Source organism: Acartia tonsa, chromosome 6, assembly GCF_053477335.1.
Source record: "Acartia tonsa isolate MP-2025a chromosome 6, ASM5347733v1, whole genome shotgun sequence".
Classification (NCBI taxonomy): domain Eukaryota; kingdom Metazoa; phylum Arthropoda; class Copepoda; order Calanoida; family Acartiidae; genus Acartia; species Acartia tonsa.
In genome coordinates, this window is record NC_137265.1 from 18468851 (window position 1) to 18488951 (window position 20101).

General features: G+C 32.5%; 2 protein-coding genes across 2 annotated transcripts; one reads left to right on the top strand and one right to left on the bottom strand.

The window, feature by feature from the left end:
- Positions 1-1926: 1926 nt before the first annotated feature.
- LOC145323183 (uncharacterized) lies at positions 1927-4891 on the bottom strand. The gene is made up of 4 exons (XM_080165587.1): positions 4113-4891; positions 3302-3897; positions 2506-3200; positions 1927-2297 (listed from the first exon to the last, which is right to left on the bottom strand). Exons 1-4 carry the CDS (start codon positions 4340-4342, stop codon positions 2043-2045), a joined length of 1776 nt encoding a protein of 591 aa, XP_080021713.1. The 5' UTR covers positions 4343-4891; the 3' UTR covers positions 1927-2042.
- Positions 4892-5310: 419 nt separating this feature from the next.
- On the top strand, positions 5311-19985 carry DEF8 (differentially expressed in FDCP 8 homolog). Its single transcript, XM_080165594.1, has 14 exons — positions 5311-5475; positions 5769-5850; positions 6749-6880; positions 7871-7935; positions 12579-12680; positions 13303-13407; positions 13786-13851; positions 15299-15404; positions 16350-16404; positions 16581-16716; positions 17386-17542; positions 17931-18028; positions 18980-19012; positions 19472-19985. Exons 1-14 carry the CDS (start codon positions 5414-5416, stop codon positions 19524-19526), a joined length of 1254 nt encoding a protein of 417 aa, XP_080021720.1. The 5' UTR covers positions 5311-5413; the 3' UTR covers positions 19527-19985.
- Positions 19986-20101: the final 116 nt, after the last annotated feature.

The window sequence follows — 20101 nt, forward strand, 5'->3', positions numbered from 1 at the left end:
TTTGTAGGAAAGAAAACATTTTTGGTGAAATTTATTACACCTAACATAAATCCTGTGCAAGACTTTTAAGTCAATTTTTTTTTTAAAGTCGTAGATTTATTTGGATAGAGTGTTCAACATGCTTTACAATGGTAGGTTTAGCATTTTTGAGGCTCCTACACAACCATAAATATAGGAAATTTAAAACTACACATGTAAAATGTAGCAATTGATGGTTCTTAATATTTATTCCTGAAATTTATGTACAATTTTGGACAAAAAAATATACACCAACTTATAATTTTTATAAAAAATTTTTGGCACAAGGTAGAAAAAATGCAAATATACCAAATTAAATGTATAAAAGTGTATTTTTTGCATTTGTCATCAAAAGAATCACTGAACATATGAAAAATTCTGAAAAATTTATATCAAAATACCCTAGTGAAAGCCTTTCTGAGAATAGATTTATCAATAAATTTTCTCCCTTTGGTTACAATTTTCCTTGTAGAGCAAAAAGTAAGAAAGCTACAAAAAATTTAAAGCTATGTCTGAAATTGTCATTCAATAGGCTTTCCAATGATAGGTTTAGCTTTCATGAGTCTTTCATACAGCCAAAGTTATAAAGGTTTGAATCCAAAGCAACAAAATCGTGACAAACAACCTTGATTTTTTAGGGAATTTGGTCTGTTAACTTTAAAATGGAATAAACCCCAAGAAGGAACAGCTATGATTTTAAGAAAATCAGTTCCTGGCCCTCCAATGTGTATATTTGATGGCCATATAGTCCGTTTTTATGGTAGGTTTTGTCAAACTTCTTTTGCCTTGAGGACCACTGTGTCTATTGCAAATAAAAATAACTACCTATCAAAACAAAAACTTGCTTACATAGGTACTAATGAGATCATTCACATTCCAGATTGAGTTTAAGTCAAATATGAATATTTTATTATAAATGGTTAAAATAAGGGGGGGGGGGGAAGTTCTGACACATTTGCGTAAACGGTGAGTATAGGCTTTATCTTTGGACTGAGAGGATAGGTTATTAGGGATAAAATCATTCTTATATGATGAATTTCCCCCAGATTTAAGATTTTTTGGATAGGCCTCCAGGTTCCGGAGCTCCAGGCCTCCAGGTGGTCTCTGTACAGGTAAAATTGAAAAAAAAAAAATTTTTTTTTTAAAGTTACAGGTCAACTTATAAAACAAAATATGCATATTTTTTAATATTATTCACATATTTGAAGAAAAAATATGCATATTTTGTTTTATAAGTTGATTTTTAACTTTAAAAATTTTTTTTTTTTTCATTTTTACCTGTACAGAGACCACCTGGAGGCCTGGAGCTCCGGAACCTGGAGGCCTATCCAAAAACAAAATATGCATATTTTTTCTTCAAATATGTGAATAATATTAAAAAATATGCATATTTTGTTTTATAAGTTGACCTGTAACTTTAAAAAAAAAAAAATTTTTTTTCAATTTTACCTGTACAGAGACCACCTGGAGGCCTGGAGCTCCGGAACCTGGAGGCCTATCCAAAAAATCTTAAATCTGGGGGATATTCATCATATAAGAATGATTTTATCTTTAATAACCTATCCTCTCAGTCCAAAGATAAAGCCTATACTCACCGTTTACGCAAATGTGTCAGAACTTCCCCCCCCCCCTTGAGTACCTATCTATTTTACATGTTAATTACATAACTGTTAAAAAAAATCATAATATGAATTAAGGTCTATGAAGCTGTAAATAAAATCAGATATAATTAAGCGATTACACTGAAATAAGAAAAAATGTTCAAAATTATTATTTAGGGAGGAAACGGAAGTTAATAAAGTTTGTCAAAATATTTTTCTATAATGGTTGAATTTAATTAATCGACGTTTTGAAGTATAGCAGAAGTAGGTAAACTGAATTTATTTTTATAGAATATATCTACTTACTTTTGTAGATATTAAGTTGTTTTAAAGACTGATTTTTGGTTAAATAAAAGAAGAGAGAAATTCCAATCAGCCATACGAAAACGGTTTATTAAAGAGTAGTTACGCTAATAATAGAAATTATCGAGGTGGTCTAGGAGCAGATCTTCTTGGCCGTGGGTCATAACTTTGGTTATTTGAAGTATTCACTTCTCTATTCAGGTAAACATCTCCAGAAAGACCAGATCTGGCTAATCCTGTTGAACTTGATAAGGACTTTGTTGGGGTGGGTGTTGATGCTATGCTTCGACTAGAAGAGTGGGTAGCCACAACCTGTGAGGGCAGTGGGGCAGATCTACGCGGAATTGGATCATATCCTTCCTTATTCTGCACAGACTAAAAAAGAAGTTGTAAACATTCTTTAGTATAATCAAAAGAAATTGAGAAAGATAAATTCAAGAAATTTTACCTATTAAACTTTGAATTAAAATAATGGATTTATTATTACTTGAATCTTACACCAGTTTATCATATACTGCAATAAATTAAAACTTGAAGCGGGCTAAAATATACCTAAAAAAACTACATCAACAATCTTTATTACCTGGCCACTTAAAGGATTCTGTTGCTCTAAACTTTGTATGAGATCCGCAACTCTTGGCTGTTTCTTCACAGGCCAGCTTTGGGCACCCCGTCCCCCTTCCCTGGCTCCACTCAATGGGGTTGTTATAAAACTAGTTGACTCGTCTACATTATTATAACTATCTTGATTATTTACACCATAAGCATTCGATGAACTATCACTCCATCTGGCTGATTCTTGACTAGAAGGTTTTGTACTCTGACTAGTTTTGAAAGGATTGGACTTTTCTTTAATTATAGGTCTGTTCGTTTGGCCCGAGTTATAGGAAGACTGATTTTTTACTCTCTTACAAGTTTTAGTGTTTGAAATATCAGCTGTAGTTGATATAAATAATGGCTGAGAAATTGCTACTGAATCGTGACTAGAAACTGATTTAGACTTGCCGTTAGTTATCACTTTTTCTTTTGGTCTATGAGTATGTTGCGTGGATTGTGTAGTGGCAAGATGAGTATTATGTTTAAATAATGACTTAGAACCTCTCCAGTTTTTACGAAGAATAATAGTGAGGAGTATTGAGGATGTCAGAATGAATATAGATGGTCCTATGAGACCATAATTGTAGAGTATTTTGTATGGATCTCTGCAGATTTCTTTGGAGTTATATTGGCAAGGTCTGGCTGATTCATTCCAGTATCTGTCTGAGGGAGATACATGTCCTAAACATTAATTCAATAAGGTTTATTATGTTAAATAAATTGGATATATTGAAAAACATATAATAAATTGGTATTTTTTAAAGTTATTCGGTAGGCTTTACCTGCAATACAACAGGGGTCCCAACACTTTTCATAGTGCATCCCACAGTCACACTGCTCGAATCCCTCCAAGATTCCATTGCCACAAAACCCCACCTCCTGTTGGCGACCTCTCGGAACCTCCTTAAAACAGCCAGCAAATCTTTTCTCTCTCAATACCTTATGGATGGCCTCTATACTACATTGTGAGAACACTGGATACACATGGTTGGTGCCAGTGGGGCTCATAATATAATCATCCCGCTCTCCGCAGTTTGTACCGTCAACATGAGTAGCTCCTAACAGGTGTCCCATCTCATGTGCTAATGTTATAATATTATCCTTCTCCTCTGACTCAAGGTTATTGTTAAGAAAGGTGATGAAGCCTGTGTTAAGAGTTTCTGAGCAGGCTGAGCCCCGCCACGCGAGACCGGCCAACCCAGCGGGAAAGTCTCGGTACGTAAACAACATTGAGATACAATATTCATGGTAGTTAAATTTAGAAAACTGGCTCAGAAATTCTTTTTGTGTCTGATTGCAGTGGTTACAAAAGTCGTACAGCACCTCTATGTTGCTGAGTCTAAAATTTATGTTTGAGAATTCTCCAGTAAACACAGTTCTGAAATATAAAATGGAATGGAATATTAGAAAAGCAAAAATTACTTTCAATGCCTATAAATAAAACTCTGTGATTACTCTTATCATTAGATAGATTATTATAAGTAACATAATATTAAGTATAAATATATATATATATATAAGAGCAAGTAGTTTGTAAGATCTTAAGAAAAGCTTATCTATTAAAAAAAATGAACAATAAAAACTAATAGTTACCTATGATAAATATCATTAACTCCCTTGACAAGATTCTGACTAATCTGTTTAACATAGGCTATATCTTCTTTATAATGATGGAATAGGGGTGAATCAATAACAACCATAATCTCACAAGCCAGCAAGGGGGTCTCTCCTACCCCCTCCACAGAGGTATGTTTCTGCATTGTTAAGCTGATGAGGAGGTAAATAAGGTACATCCATAATCTGCGGGCAAGACAGCATTGCATATTTTTTACTTGTTACAATATATAATTCATCTTTAAAAGTCTGTAAATAAAAAAGTCAGGTAATGCATAAAAAATACTAAATTGAGGATTAAATATAAAAGAAGTGTCTAAAAAGGGACCTTGAGAATTAAAATGGGGACATGCTGGCTTAACCCCTTAAAAAAATTTCTGTTATAAGTGGGAAAATATAATGTCGGACCATCTCGCCCCTCTCTTACCTAAAGTTCCATAGAGGCCTCTAGGAACATATCCGCTAGTATTAATATGGAATAAATATCGAAGAAAAAGATCGAAACATTACCTAATTATTATTAATTATTAAATAAACCCGGCCATTTAAATGTATTTACTGGAGCACACTAACTTTAAAACAAAAAAAATTTAAAATTAAACCATTCTTTTATGAAAATATTTTGGTTTAAACAAAACATTTTTAATCATAGGTATTTCAAATTTCTTATCTTTTTATCTTATTCACTTTTTTCGTCAGAAAAAACTTGTGGATTTTGGGTTAGTAAAGTTCCCCCTTGCCTCTCATGCCCCCACCCCACGCCCTAAAATCTGTCTGTTGTGGATGACAAAAATTATCAGCGGCATTCGTACATCTGTTGTAATATTTACAAATTAAGTCATTATAATTATTTTTTTTATAAATAAACAAATTGTTAAAAACATAAAAAATGTCAAAAAAATAAAAAAAAATATATAAATTATAACATGTTTATATTTCTATTACCTAATTTACAAAAATTACAAAGTCAGGAAATCAATCAATCAACAATTTTATTTTTGTTTTGGTTTCATTTATTGTCTGCAAATAAATCGTAATTATTACTTTCTTTTCAAGATTTTTAAAAAAAATTGGAAGATGTCTAATATGCTAGGAGGGGAGTGGACAATGGACTACAAATTAAATATATCCAAAGTTTTTTTTAGCACGCTCTCCCTTTCGTTAACTTAGAAACTTTTGAGACTTATATTGGATCTTGATTGGTTGGGTCTAACTAGAAGTGTCCATTTTTTCTGCCCCTCTTTCTAAATTGTCTTCTTAAGTTCTTTTAGACACAAAAAATGAGTTCTGTTGGTTCTTTGGGTGGGCTGAGTTTAGGCTCCACTGGTTCTAATGATGAAAGGTAATATATTTTTTTACCAAATGAAATGAACTAAAATCTTCATCCTTGAACAAAAATTTATGTTTAGAGCATGCATTTAAAATGATTGTACGGCTTAATTTTCCAAAGCAAATGAAATGATAAGTACCCTTCCCACACTTTCTGATCAATGATATGGCCTGAATGTCCCTACAATGTGTATTCTTATTGGTCCAAGAAAGGAGACATTTAACATTCTCTAAAGGCTAAATATTAACAAACTGAATAAAATCTTTGACCAACTCCTAACAATTCATTTTACATACACTTTTAAGGAGCACTGTTGACGTATCAGATGAAAATGATAATTGGGACCTCCTTTCCTCTGCATCTTACACATCCTTGTCAGAAATACAGGTTAGCGCAAATCATTGTTTGACGAACAGACATACAAACCCAAATTTGGACAAAGCTTTGCTTTTATACCAAACAGAAAGCTAAAATAATATTAGTTTTTAGAATATTTGAAACTACTATAAAAGGGGAGGGGGGGGGGGTAAAATGTGGTGACTCGTCACACGACATACCAGCAATTTTATTTTGGGTGCTACTCCCTTAGTTTTAGAGATAATTGGATGAAATCTTTTGGGCTGGGTCACTAATTACCCCAACTATTGGTATCTTTCAAAAAAAACGGCGGCGGGACCGCCGCTCCCGCCGCCCGCCGCTGTTTTCCGCCACCACAAAAAAAAAATTTTTATTGCATTTCTCGCCGAATTAGGCAATTTGGAATCATTTGAGACCATGTTATTTTTTTCAAAAATTTTTCCCCTTACAAGCAACCCTTCGGGGGGACTTTTTTTTTCAAGGTATATCTTAAATTCAGTGGTACTCCTGTGCTTTAAAAGATATTGAAACAAAATCTCCCCGCAGGGTTGCTTGTAAGGGGAAAATTTTTTTTTAAAAATACCATGGTCTCAAATGATGAAAAATTTTTTTTGGTGGCGGCGGAAAACGGCCGCAATTATCTCTAAAACTAAGGGAGTAGCACCCAAAATAAAATTGCTGGTATGTCGTGTGACGAGTCACCACATTTTACCCCCCCCCCCCCCCCTTTTTTTAGTTAAATCATTTTTGAAATATTCAGAAAATGTAATCTATCATTGACTATCAGTTTTGTAAAGGAGGCGTTTTATATAAATAAGTGGTTTGTTGAATGAGAATTCCGTGCACAGAATCTGCTTGATAGACGCACGGACATGTCCAAAGTATAGAGTAGGTAGAAGTGCCAATAATTAAAGAATCTTTATTTTAGGAAGCTATATCTGCAGTGCGTAAGAGTATCATAGAAACAGATGTTAATACGGACCAAAGAAAGGCAATTGTCCACAAGCTTATTAAACTTAAAATTAAAGAACAAGATTTGGAAAATCGAAAATTCTTTCAGGTATTACTTTGTTCATAATCTTTTGAAATTTTTGACAATATCAATGCACTGTGATGCAAATATCTTAGGGGCTCTAACCATTGTACCACCTAAATGTGAAAGATTGTAAGATTTCAATCAGTTTTATATCAGTTAGGGGACGTTGCACTGTAAATTATACCTGTACCTAAAAACAAAAATTTGTAAAAAGAAAAAATTTTGTTTATCATCGTTGGAGATATCTTATCCCTTAAGATCCCTATGTATGACTGTGATTGATAATATCATATTATCAAAATACCTTTCCTTTTCACTTTGCTTATCGGAAATAATCTCAATTAGTTATCGATAACAATTGTTATCTTTGCAATATACACATTATCTGGTTTTTGGATTTTGATGTTTGTCTTTTCAGTTTAGTTTCTATCACTCGTTGCCTTAGTATTATCTTAAAATTAAACAAATAATGTCTTTTTCAAAGATATTGAAACAAAGTTTGTATAAATTGAATTGTTGTGATGATAGTAAGTGGGACGAAGAAATTAATGCAACCAAAATTAAACAGAAAATATTACCGGTATTTCATAATTATTATTTTATAGCAAGTGACATAGCCCGTTTCCTCTGGGAGCCTCTCCGTGAAATTTGCCGTGGGGGCTTCCTTACACAATTTTTTTCTTTGAATAATCAGACAAAACTAAAATTTTAGGTTAAACTTGAGTTGGGGTGGTGGGGAGATTATAGATGTTGTACCCAAAAAAGGGTGGGAGGGTCCTCCCCTGACATTTTTTTGTTTTTGATTAAGAGTAAGGTGATTTTGACAGTTATTTGAAAATATTCGCAACTCTTCATATCATTTCATTGAAATAAAATGTTTAATATTAACTTTTGCTCCGCTCATCTTCATAATTTTGGGCTGCAAAATATTTTTTGTTCAAATTAACTAAACCTTCCTTAAACTGATATAAAGAGTCTACGCTGTTATTAATAATTTATTTTATTATCATTTAGAGTCCTGGTGAGGTTGAAACTCTGCGCCATTCATTAGTTCCAATAAACCAAGCCTTCCCAAGCAGGTACTAAACTTGGACAATTAAATTCTTCAGACAATCTAAGAATGTTATGAATGGATATAGGATATACGTAAATATATTGACAGGGCAAAATTTGTCGTTAATTAAAGGGAGTGTGAACGTAAATTTTCTCATCTGATTATCAAATCTTAACATTTTCTAAGCACATTTCACTACACTGATCAACCAAAAACGTCCTATTAACAAAAATATCCAGGAATAATGCCTTGATTTTATGGTATTTTGTGGGCGAGAGATGGGCATCTAAAGTTAATTGGATACTAATAAAAAAAACCTGTTTCTAGCTTTGTTATTGTATTTGGTTTTCAATAAAAAATATTGCTTATTTTATCAATTTCTAAGTAACTATACATTGTTTTAAAGCAAGGATTATGTTAAAAGTCAGCTTAACCGTTAGGAAAAATCAAGAACTATGTGAAAAAGTTTAATTTTAGCTATAATGGGAGAAAAAAGCAATTTAATGCACATTTAATATAATACGGAAAATCGTCGGAAAAAGCCGTTTTTAAAGCAAACAAAAGCGCGTTTTGCTCTATCTGTGAGATATTATGAATGATATAATGTTAAGATTTGATATTAAGATGAGAAAAATTTACGTTCACAGTCCCTTTAAGGTTGATAATTTGAACATCATTTATTTGTCATTTCATTCATCCAGAAGAAAGAGAAGAGATAAAGGAAGGATCGTTATTATAGCTAGCTGCGAGTACCACTTTATCAGAGTACTAGCGGCTTCGCCCCTAGCCTCTAGGGGCTGTGCCCCTAGAGGTTTGATCAAATAAATTTTTCGAAATTTAGATTTAAAGGAAATTTTTTTTTTTTAAATTGGGGGGGGGGGGAGATTTTTTTTTTTGAGGGGGAGGTATTTTTATTTTTGGGGGAGGTTGGGGGTGTCCCACCCCACATGAAAATAGTTATAAACCTTCCAGGGACCTATGAGAAGCTACCCTGTAAAGGAGAACCCGATCGGTTCAGCGGTTAGCGAGATACTTCGGTACACACAGACAAACAGATATCCTGTTACTTTATCATAAGGATATGATAATCTGGTGCAACATCCAAGTAATAATAAATCCATTCAAAACATTGATTTTTAGGAGATACTGTGATGAATATGGTTCTGTTGTGTGGCCCTTGCTCCAGACAATCTATGAATATTATTAATGGATATAGGATATATATGGATATATTATTATATTTAGGAGATACTGTGATGAATGTGGCTCTGTTGTGTGGCCCTTGCTCCAGACTATCTATGAATATTATTTCTGGATATAGGATATATATGGACATATTATTATATTTAGGAGATACTGTGATGAATGTGGCTCTGTTGTGTGGCCCTTGCTCCAGACTATCTATGAATATTATTAATGGATATAGGAAATATATGGATATATTATTATATATAGGAGATACTGTGATGAATGTGGCTCTGTTGTGTGGCCCTTGCTCCAGACAATCTATGAATATTATTAATGGATATAAGATATATATGGATATATTATTATATTTAGGAGATACTGTGATGAATATGGTTCAGTTGTGAGGCCCTTGCTCCAGACAATCTATGAATATTATTAATGGATATAAGATATATATGGATATATTATTATATTTAGGAGATACTGTGATTAATATAGTTCTGTTGTGTGGCCCTTGCTCCAGACTATCTATTAATATTATTAATGGATATAGGATATATATGGATATATTATTATATTTAGGAGATACTGTGATGAATATAGTTCTGTTGTGTGGCCCTTGCTTCAGACAATCTATGAATATTATTAATGGATATAAGATATATATGGATATATTATTATATTTAGGAGATACTGTGATGAATATAGTTCTGTTGTGTGGCCCTTGCTCCAGACTATCTATTAATATTATTAATGGATATAGGATATATATGGATATATTATTATATTTAGGAGATACTGTGATGAATATAGTTCTGTTGTGTGGCCCTTGCTCCAGACAATCTATGAATATTATTAATGGATATAAGATATATATTGATATATTATTATATTTATGAGATACTGTGATGAATGTGGCTCTGTTGTGTGGCCCTTGCTCCAGACAATCTATGAATATTATTAATGGATATAAGATATATATTGATATATTATTATATTTATGAGATACTGTGATGAATGTGGCTCTGTTGTGTGGCCCTTGCTCCAGACAATCTATGAATATTATTAATTGATATCGGATATATATGGATATATTATTATATTTAGGAGATACTGTGATGAATGTGGCTCTGTTGTGTGGCCCTTGCTCCAGACAATCTATGAATATTATTAATGGATATAAGATATATATTGATATATTATTATATTTATGAGATACTGTGATGAATGTGGCTCTGTTGTGTGGCCCTTGCTCCAGACAATCTATGAATATTATTAATTGATATCGGATATATATGGATATATTATTATATTTAGGAGATACTGTGATGAATATAGTTCTGTTGTGTGGCCCTTGCTCCAGACAATCTATGAATATTATTAATGGATATAAGATATATATGGATATATTATTATATTAAGGAGATACTGTGATGAATGTGGCTCTGTTGTGTGGCCCTTGCTCCAGACAATCTATGAATATTATTAATGGATATAAGATATATATGGATATATTATTATATTAAGGAGATACTGTGATGAATGTGGCTCTGTTGTGTGGCCCTTGCTCCAGACAATCTATGAATATTATTAATTGATATCGGATATATATGGATATATTATTATATTTAGGAGATACTGTGATGAATGTGGCTCTGTTGTGTGGCCCTTGCTCCAGACAATCTATGAATATTATTAATGGATATAAGATATATATGGATATATTATTATATTAAGGAGATACTGTGATGAATGTGGCTCTGTTGTGTGGCCCTTGCTCCAGACAATCTATGAATATTATTAATTGATATCGGATATATATGGATATATTATTATATTTAGGAGATACTGTGATGAATATAGTTCTGTTGTGTGGCCCTTGCTCCAGACAATCTATGAATATTATTAATGGATATAAGATATATATGGATATATTATTATATTAAGGAGATACTGTGATGAATGTGGCTCTGTTGTGTGGCCCTTGCTCCAGACAATCTATGAATATTATTAATGGATATAAGATATATATTGATATATTATTATATTTAGGAGATACTGTGATGAATGTGGCTCTGTTGTGTGGCCCTTGCTCCAGACAATCTATGAATATTATTAATGGATATAAGATATATATTGATATATTATTATATTTAGGAGATACTGTGATGAATGTGGCTCTGTTGTGTGGCCCTTGCTCCAGACTATCTATGAATATTATTAATGGTTATAGGATATATATGGATATACAGTGTGTTTTTTTTTATGAGAACTTTTTTGAAAGCAATTTTACCCCACTTATAGTTATCAGAATTTAATGATTAATGGCTTATTTTCTTCGTTTTTTTGTGCAATTAATAGAACAACAAAAAAATATTTCAGCTTATATTTAAAAAGTACAGTAAAATCTAAAATTCAAAACTTAGGTGTCAACATCTAAAAATAGTGTTAGTGCATTTTTCTTTTGCTCAAATAATCAACCTTTTGCAAGAATGGCTGCTAAACACTTCTAAGTTGAGATATAGAGCTAAAAATGTATACAGATACTATTAGGGACATATACTAGAACATATCAAAGTTTGAAGGTCATATCTCAATCAAGGAGGGAGTACTGGCCCCCCAAAGTTGACTACAGAAAATCCATTTTTTTAAGAAAAATGCGCTAAAACTATTTTTATATGTTGACACCTAAGTTTTGAATTTTAGATTTTACTGTACTTTTTAAATAAAAACTAAAATATTTTTTTGGTGTCCTATTAATTGCATTAAAAAACGAAGAAAATAAGCCATTAATCATTAAATTAAAAGTTCTCATAAAAAAAAACACACTGTATTATAATATTTAGAAGATACTGTGATGAATGTGGTTCTGTTGTGTGGCCCTTGCTCCAGACAATCTATGAATATTATTAATGGATATAAGATATATATGGATATATTATTATATTAAGGAGATACTGTGATGAATATAGTTCTGTTGTGTGGCCCTTGCTCCAGACAATCTATGAATATTATTAATTGATATCGGATATATATGGATATATTATTATATTTAGGAGATACTGTGATGAATGTGGCTCTGTTGTGTGGCCCTTGCTCCAGACAATCTATGAATATTATTAATGGATATAAGATATATATTGATATATTATTATATTAAGGAGATACTGTGATGAATGTGGCTCTGTTGTGTGGCCCTTGCTCCAGACAATCTATGAATATTATTAATGGATATAAGATATATATGGATATATTATTATATTAAGGAGATACTGTGATGAATGTGGCTCTGTTGTGTGGCCCTTGCTCCAGACAATCTATGAATATTATTAATTGATATCGGATATATATGGATATATTATTATATTTATGAGATACTGTGATGAATGTGGCTCTGTTGTGTGGCCCTTGCTCCAGACAATCTATGAATATTATTAATGGATAAAGGATATATATGGATACCTATATTATTATATTTAGGAGATACTGTGATGAATGTGGCTCTGTTGTGTGGCCCTTACTCCAGACAATCTATGAATGCAAGACCTGTACCCATATTCTTCATGCTCAATGTCTTAACAGGTTATTTTTTGAGGCAACTCGTTTTCTATCAAAAACTGGGATGAAAAAAAATAATAATTCATCGGTGCAATGATTAACAGAAACTTAATATGTAAGAAGACCCAACATATCTATGATCACTACTATAAGTTGTTTTAGGTATAGTCCCTTTCGTGACATCGCACCTTAAGGGGCGATTATTCGCATTTTTCACAGTAGGTTTTCTCCTTTTTCTAGCCCCTGCGGGGTTCTCTAACCCTGCGGGGCTAATCAAACCATGTGGGGCAATCACCTAACCCAATATAACCTAACCTAACCTAAAATAACCTATAAAAAGCCATTTTAAAAATACGACAAATCGCCCCTTGAGGTGCGATGTCACGAAAGGGACCATTTTCGTTGTTTTAATAAATAATGCTCTCGTTCATCCACATGAAGACGAAAATAATAATCCTTCTTAGATTGAATTTATTGGTTGAAAAGTTTGGTCACTTCTAGTTTGGACCCAACCATTGAAAATCCAATTACAGTCTTTGAGCCAACGAATAAAAGAACTTGTTTAATAGAAGAGTCATTTTTAGTCCAAGGTCCCCTTCTTCCATATTAATATTTATATCATAAAAAATGTTTAAAATTGTTTTAGATTGAGCCGAAAATGTGTGGGGGCTTGGCTGCACCCCCTAGAGGAAGAAGAGGATATAACTATCTATGATGGACAACTCAGCTATACAATCTGTCCAGAAGTCAGGTATAAATGCGCAGAGATACAGGGCAATTACAATGGCAGAAAAATTAACCTTTCCTAATTTTTGTAAATTGTAATTATGTCTTTGGTTACCTAAAAATAATCAGGGGCTAGATGAATTTATCTGCAATTGTCAGTTTCTTCCCTTTATTTGCAAGTAAAATTCTAAAATAGACTTCGGTTAATAATTTACATAAAAGACAAATAATGATAAAAAAAACATTATGCTGATATGTTATCAATATTATGAAAAATAGGTTTTTTAAGTGTTAAAATTATTTCTGACTGACCGAAAATATAAAGCCAAAATAGCTTGAAAATTCATCTGAAATAAAACTTGTTTGCCTTCGATTTTTAGTATATAATTTGATTTATTTTTAGCCTCATCGAGCAAGGATATGAATGTGCCGAATGTTGCTCCAGATTTTTTGCCACTGGCGGCCACAGGTGACTGAATTTTAAGTATCACAGTTACTATGTACATTACCCTGTCCCGTTTTAGAAATTTTTTTTTTTAATTTTTGCCCCCAGCCATAATATGGTTGATTTATGCAAAATAATGACCCATGCAAAATATTTTTTCTATAATGCAAAAATTGCGATGGTACAAGCACTGCAAAATTTTTAAAATTTGCAAAAAGACCTGTTTTTAAAGCTCTTGTACCATCTCAATTTTAAAGATTTTAAAAAAAATTCAATTCTAGTGTGTCAAAATAAACCTGAAATTTACCAAAAAAAATGGGGGCAGTCTCAATTTTAACATATGAAGGACAAAGGTGTAGCAAGTAATCTTTCAAAGTAAAAATTGCCTAATTGCATACACAAATAATAGGGTTAGGCCAGATTGGATGGATACAGATATCCGGCTGATCTATAATTCTGGATATCAAGTATTTAGGTTTATATTGACACACTAGAATTGAAATTTCATAAAAATCTTTAGAATTGAGATGAAACAAAAGCTTTAAAAACGGTCTTTTTGCAGATTTTAAAAAGTTTGTACCATCTCAATTTTAAAGATTTTTACGAAATTTCAATTCTAGTGTGTCAATATAACCCTAAATACTTGATATCCAGAATTATGAATCAGCCGGATATCTGTATCTATCGATTCCAGCCCAACCCCATTATTTATGTATGAAATCTGGCAATTTTTACTTTGGAAAATTACTTGCTACACTTCTTCCATTATATGTTAGAATTGAGACTGCCCCCATTTTTTTTGGTAAATTTCAGGTTTATATAGACACACTAGAATTGAAATTTTGTAAAAATCTTTAAAATTGAGATGGTACAAGAGCTTTAAAAAAAAGGTCTTTTTTGCAAATTTTAAAACTTTGCAGTGCTTGTACCATCGTAATTTTTGCATTACAGAAAAAATATTTTGCATGGGTCAATATTTTGCATAAATCAACTATATTATGGCTGGGGGCAAAAATTTTAACAAAATTTTTCATATCCGGGACAGGCTAATGTACATTGTACATATTCCCATTAAACTTTGTAACCATTTCTTATTACTTAAATTAATGCATAAGCGAAGCATCTCTTTATAATCAAGTCCTAAAAAGTTTTTTTTTCTTTTGCAATTTACGGACCATTCTATGGTCATGGTCAGGTCAACCCTGAGGGCAATCATTAACATTTACCTAACCTAAATAACCTATCAAAGCTATTGTGAATATATGACGAAAACCACTACTTTGTTTTCTTTTTCCATGATCCCAACTTTTGTTATGATTTTTGGTATGATTTTGTTAAGACTTATAAATTGATATTCTGCTTATCAGGTCCCGACGCTACAAGTGTAATTGTTCGTATGTTCTACCTTCTGATTTAAAAGCTTCGCTTTTATTGATATTTTAATACTTGAATTAAATGTATTATATTCTAGGCTATGTGATTATGTTGGTAAATGGTATTGCCAATCTTGTCACTGGGGATATACTAGTCCTATACCAGCTAGAGTTCTTAATAATTGGGATTTTACTAGTAAACAGGTATTAAATATTCACTGGAGATATACTAGTCGTATACCAGCTAGAGTTTTTAATAATTGGGATTTCACTAGTAAACAGGTATTAAATATTTACTTGTAATATCCAAGTCCTATACCAGCTAGAGTTCTTAATAATTGGGATTTCACTAGTAAACAGGTATTAAATATTTACTGGTAATATTCTAGTCCTATACCAGCTAGAGTTCTTAATAATTGGGATTTCACTAGTAAACAGGTATTAAATATTTACTGGTAATATTCTAGTCCTATACCAGCTAGAGTTATTAATAATTGGGATTTCACTAGTAAACAGGTATTAAATATTTACTGGTAATATTCTAGTCCTTTACCAGCTATAGTTCTTAATAATTGGGATTTCACTAGTAAACAGGTATTAAATATTTACTGGTAATATTCTAGTCCTATACCAGCTAGAGTTATTAATAATTGGGATTTCACTAGTAAACAGGTATTAAATATTTACTGGTAATATACTAGTCCTTACCAGCTAGAGTTATTAATAATTGGGATTTCACTAGTAAACAGGTATTAAATATTTACTGGTAATATTCTAGTCCTATACCAGCTAGAGTTATTAATAATTGGGATTTCACAAGTAAAAAGGTATTTAATATTCACTAGGGGTATAAAAATTTACTAAGTAATTTTGCTAGGTGCTAGGTATTAATGTTTAAGTAACTAGCATTTTATGTACTCTACCGTACTATTAGTTATGGCATTATTTTTGTCTTAAAATCCTTTCTTTGAATTGTAATCAGCTTTTTGGGCTTTGGCATTCTTGATACTACCTTTTAAAATAAGAAAAAAAATTGTAATAAAAAGAGGAAAGGCAATAGTAATTCCAAGGAAGACTTATTTTAAATATGGAGAGATATTTAGAATTAATAGACATTCACTGAGAGTTCTACAGATTATATTGTTTTAGGTTTGCCAAGCAACATATCAATATCTCAATCTGATGAGAAAGAAAGCTGTAATAGGTAAATATATTGTATTCCAAACTAAAGAATGATATAAAAATAGTGTAAAATTGTAAGCTAATACATAAGATAAGAAAACATGATTGATAAGTTAATTTTTCATTTACTTCATTACTTAATTTATAGGATTACAAGGTATCTGTATGATTCAATTTTGTAGCATAACCTTTTTTTAGATTTGGAGAAAATAAGTCCCAGCCTATGTATAATATCAGCTGAGCTGTCATCAATATGCAGACAGAGAAGATCTGTTCTTGAGATGAAACAATATCTTATGGTATGCAGGGTGGCTGCTGGACTTAAACTACTCAGGTATACAGGGACTAGTATTCTAGAGATGAAATAATATATTATAGTATGCAGGGTGGCTGCTAGACTTAAATCCTCAGGTATAGAGGGACTAGTATTCAAGAGATGAAGCAATATCTTATTGTATGCAGGGTGACTGCTGGACCTAAACTACTCAGGTATACAGGGACTAGTATTCTAGATATGAAGCAATATCTTATGGTATGCAGGGTGGCTGCTGGACATAAACTCCTCAGGTATAGAAGGATTAGTATTCCAGAGATGAAGCAATATCTTATGGTATGCAGGGTGGTTGCTGGAATTAAACTCCTCAGGTATATAGGGACTAGTATTCTAGAGATGAAACAATATATTATGGTATGTAGGGTGGCTGTCGGACTTAAACTACTCAGGTATACAGGGACTATTACTCTAGAGATGAAGCAATATCTTATTGTATGCAGGGTGGCTGCTGGAATTAAACTCCTCAGGTATACAGGTACTAGTATTCTAGAGATGAAACATATCTTACGGTTAGCAGGGTGGCTGCTGGAATTAAATCCATAAAATGTACAGAGACATTGAGGAACACTTAAACAGTTTTGGTTATTTTGGTTGCAACCTTTTATATTTGAGCTTCAATATGCTAAAAGTTGATATCCACATGGGTATTCTTGATATTATTTATTCTAGAATGTTAGAGGAACGGCAGCACTTTGTAGAGACAGAGTTTATGTACAGCTTCCAGGATCTACTGGATGTCAACAGCGGAGTATTGTCCTCCTGGTTGGGTAATATTCTGGAGACCTGGCAGGATCATATACTTGGATGTATTCTTTGTAGAGCAAAGGTAAAGTCATCTGAATTAGAAAAGATTTTTTAACCAAAACACTTTTAGTTTTCAGGTAAAATAGTTCTCTCGTAAAAATAAACTTTAGTTTGGTAAAGAATAGGAAGAAATCGATTATTTTTTTACAAAGACTTTACCTAAAATCGTGTATGAAACATTATGTTTTTAAAATTATGTTTAGCTTGTGTTAGGTGAAGTAAGGGCATTAAAGTGTCCTGCAGGGATAGCAAAACTAATTGATAGGGTTCTGCAAGGACTAGAAACTTGGAAATGAAAATAATAGGGAGCTCAGACGTCCATTTATATTTATGAGTGAAATCACCAGGTAAAATTCTTCAACATCATGTGACTAAACCCTAGGTACTTAATTTTACTTGAATTAATTTAGGGGTTTGTATGTGAGTTGTGTACGGAGAAGGATGAGTTATTGTTCCCCTTTAGTCCTGGAACTGAAACATGTGCTGAATGTGCCGCTGTTTTTCACAGGTCAGATATATACATACTAGCGGCTGCGCCCATACATGCCTCTAGTGGCATGAGTGATGAGTTATTGTTCCCCTTTAATCCTGGCACTGAAACATGCGCTGAATGTGCTGCTGTTTTTCACAGGTTAGATATGTAGATACACTAGCAGCTGCGCCCATACATGCCTCTAGTGGCATGAGTGATGAGTTATTGTTCCCCTTTAGTCCTGGCACTGAAACTTGCGTTGAATGTGCTGCTGTTTTTCACAGGTTAGATATAGATATACTAGCAGCTGCGCCCATACATGCCTCTAGTGGCATGAGTGATGAGTTATTGTTCCCCTTTAGTCCTGGCACTGAAACTTGCGCTGAATATGCTGCTGTTTTTCACAGGTCAGATATAGATATACTAGCAGCTGCGCCCATACATGCCTCTAGTGGCATGAGTGATGAGTTATTGTTACCCTTTAGTCCTGGCACTGAAACTTGCGCTGAATATGCTGCTGTTTTTCACAGGTCAGATATAGATATACTAGCAGCTGCGCCCATACATGCCTCTAGTGGCATGAGTGATGAGTTATTGTTCCCCTTTAATCCTGGCACTGAAACATGCGCTGAATGTGCCGCTGTTCTTCACAGGTTGATACAGATATCTTAATGGAAGAGGGGGAGGGGCTACCCTCAACTTAAGATTTAATAAGAAAAAGTAATAAAAAACATTTGGAGGGATAATTTTTTAAGTGGCGATTTCTCTTTGGAGGGTCGTTGTACCCTTGCCCAAAATAGTTATAGACCTTACCTAGGACTAATAGGAGCCTTCACTGAAAGTAGAACCATATCGGTACAGTGGTTAGTGAGATCCTTCAGTACAGGCAGACACACATCTTGTTACTTTAATATAAGGATACATATGTAAAAATAATATCAAATGTTTGTCGCAAAACATTTAATTCAATATTTTTTTTTTTTTCAGGGAATGCTACAGAAATTGTGAAACATGTCCAAGGTAATTCACATTCTATATTATTTAGAAAGAGGTGGGGGTGGTGAATTTATGGTCTACAAGCAATATAACGGGAATTTGTTAAACGAACTAAAGGTTTTTAATACTTAACAATCATCAACTTAACAAGTGTAAAATTGGTGCCTTCTTTTAAATCTATTTTTGACCACAAAAACACCCCCCTCCCCTGTTTTAAAATTTTTAAAAATTCTCTCGCGGGATACTATTCCTGCAGGGCTCTTGTAATCTTTCTCAACGTCATCTTAAGAAACTGTCCATTAATGACTTAAACTCCTTAAACTCATAGATGTGTTTACTGTTTAATTTATGTAATTTAGATCTTTTCAACGTGTTTGACGGCATAAATTTAAATTCTACGAAAACACTTTATCGCTTAGTTAGTTTAACCTTATTATGTCTCGATGTATGTTTTGACAAGTTTTCTATTTCTAATCTTTTAAGATGTGAGAGAATAAAAGAAAGAAGCAAGTTAAAATCTGAAGAAGGAAAACAATGAAGATAAATAATTTTAAGAAAATCAGCAAAATAATAATTAACAAAGGATGACAACATCCATAAGTAGCGAAGAAAAAAAAGATCATGGATGGATGAACAGACAAAGTTAATTATAGAGCAGAGTATATTTTTTTAAGAGACATTTTAGAAGTTAAAATATTTTTCAATTTTATACTTTTGAAGAATGACTGACATACCAACGGACCAAGTGAATATTTTACTGGATGCCTATTAGTATAGGGAATCTTCACTAAAAAATCTTATTTCCATTACAGCGTTCCGAACTGACTTACGAACGGACAGACAAAGTAAGTTATAGACTAGTTTCATTGCTAAAAACAATATATGATTAAAATTCTTGATATGCCTAAGAAATAACACTGTGATAATAACCTTATATAACAACTGATAATATTCAAATATAATTGTATACCTAGAAATAATAAATATAAGAATAATATTTGGTCCATACTTTTTAGAGCAGCTTTGTTTAGTTCCTTTTTTTGTAGGTTTTAAGATATGGTTACTTTGGATGTTTATGGTAGAATTTTATTTTGCAATATTTTTGTCATTGCT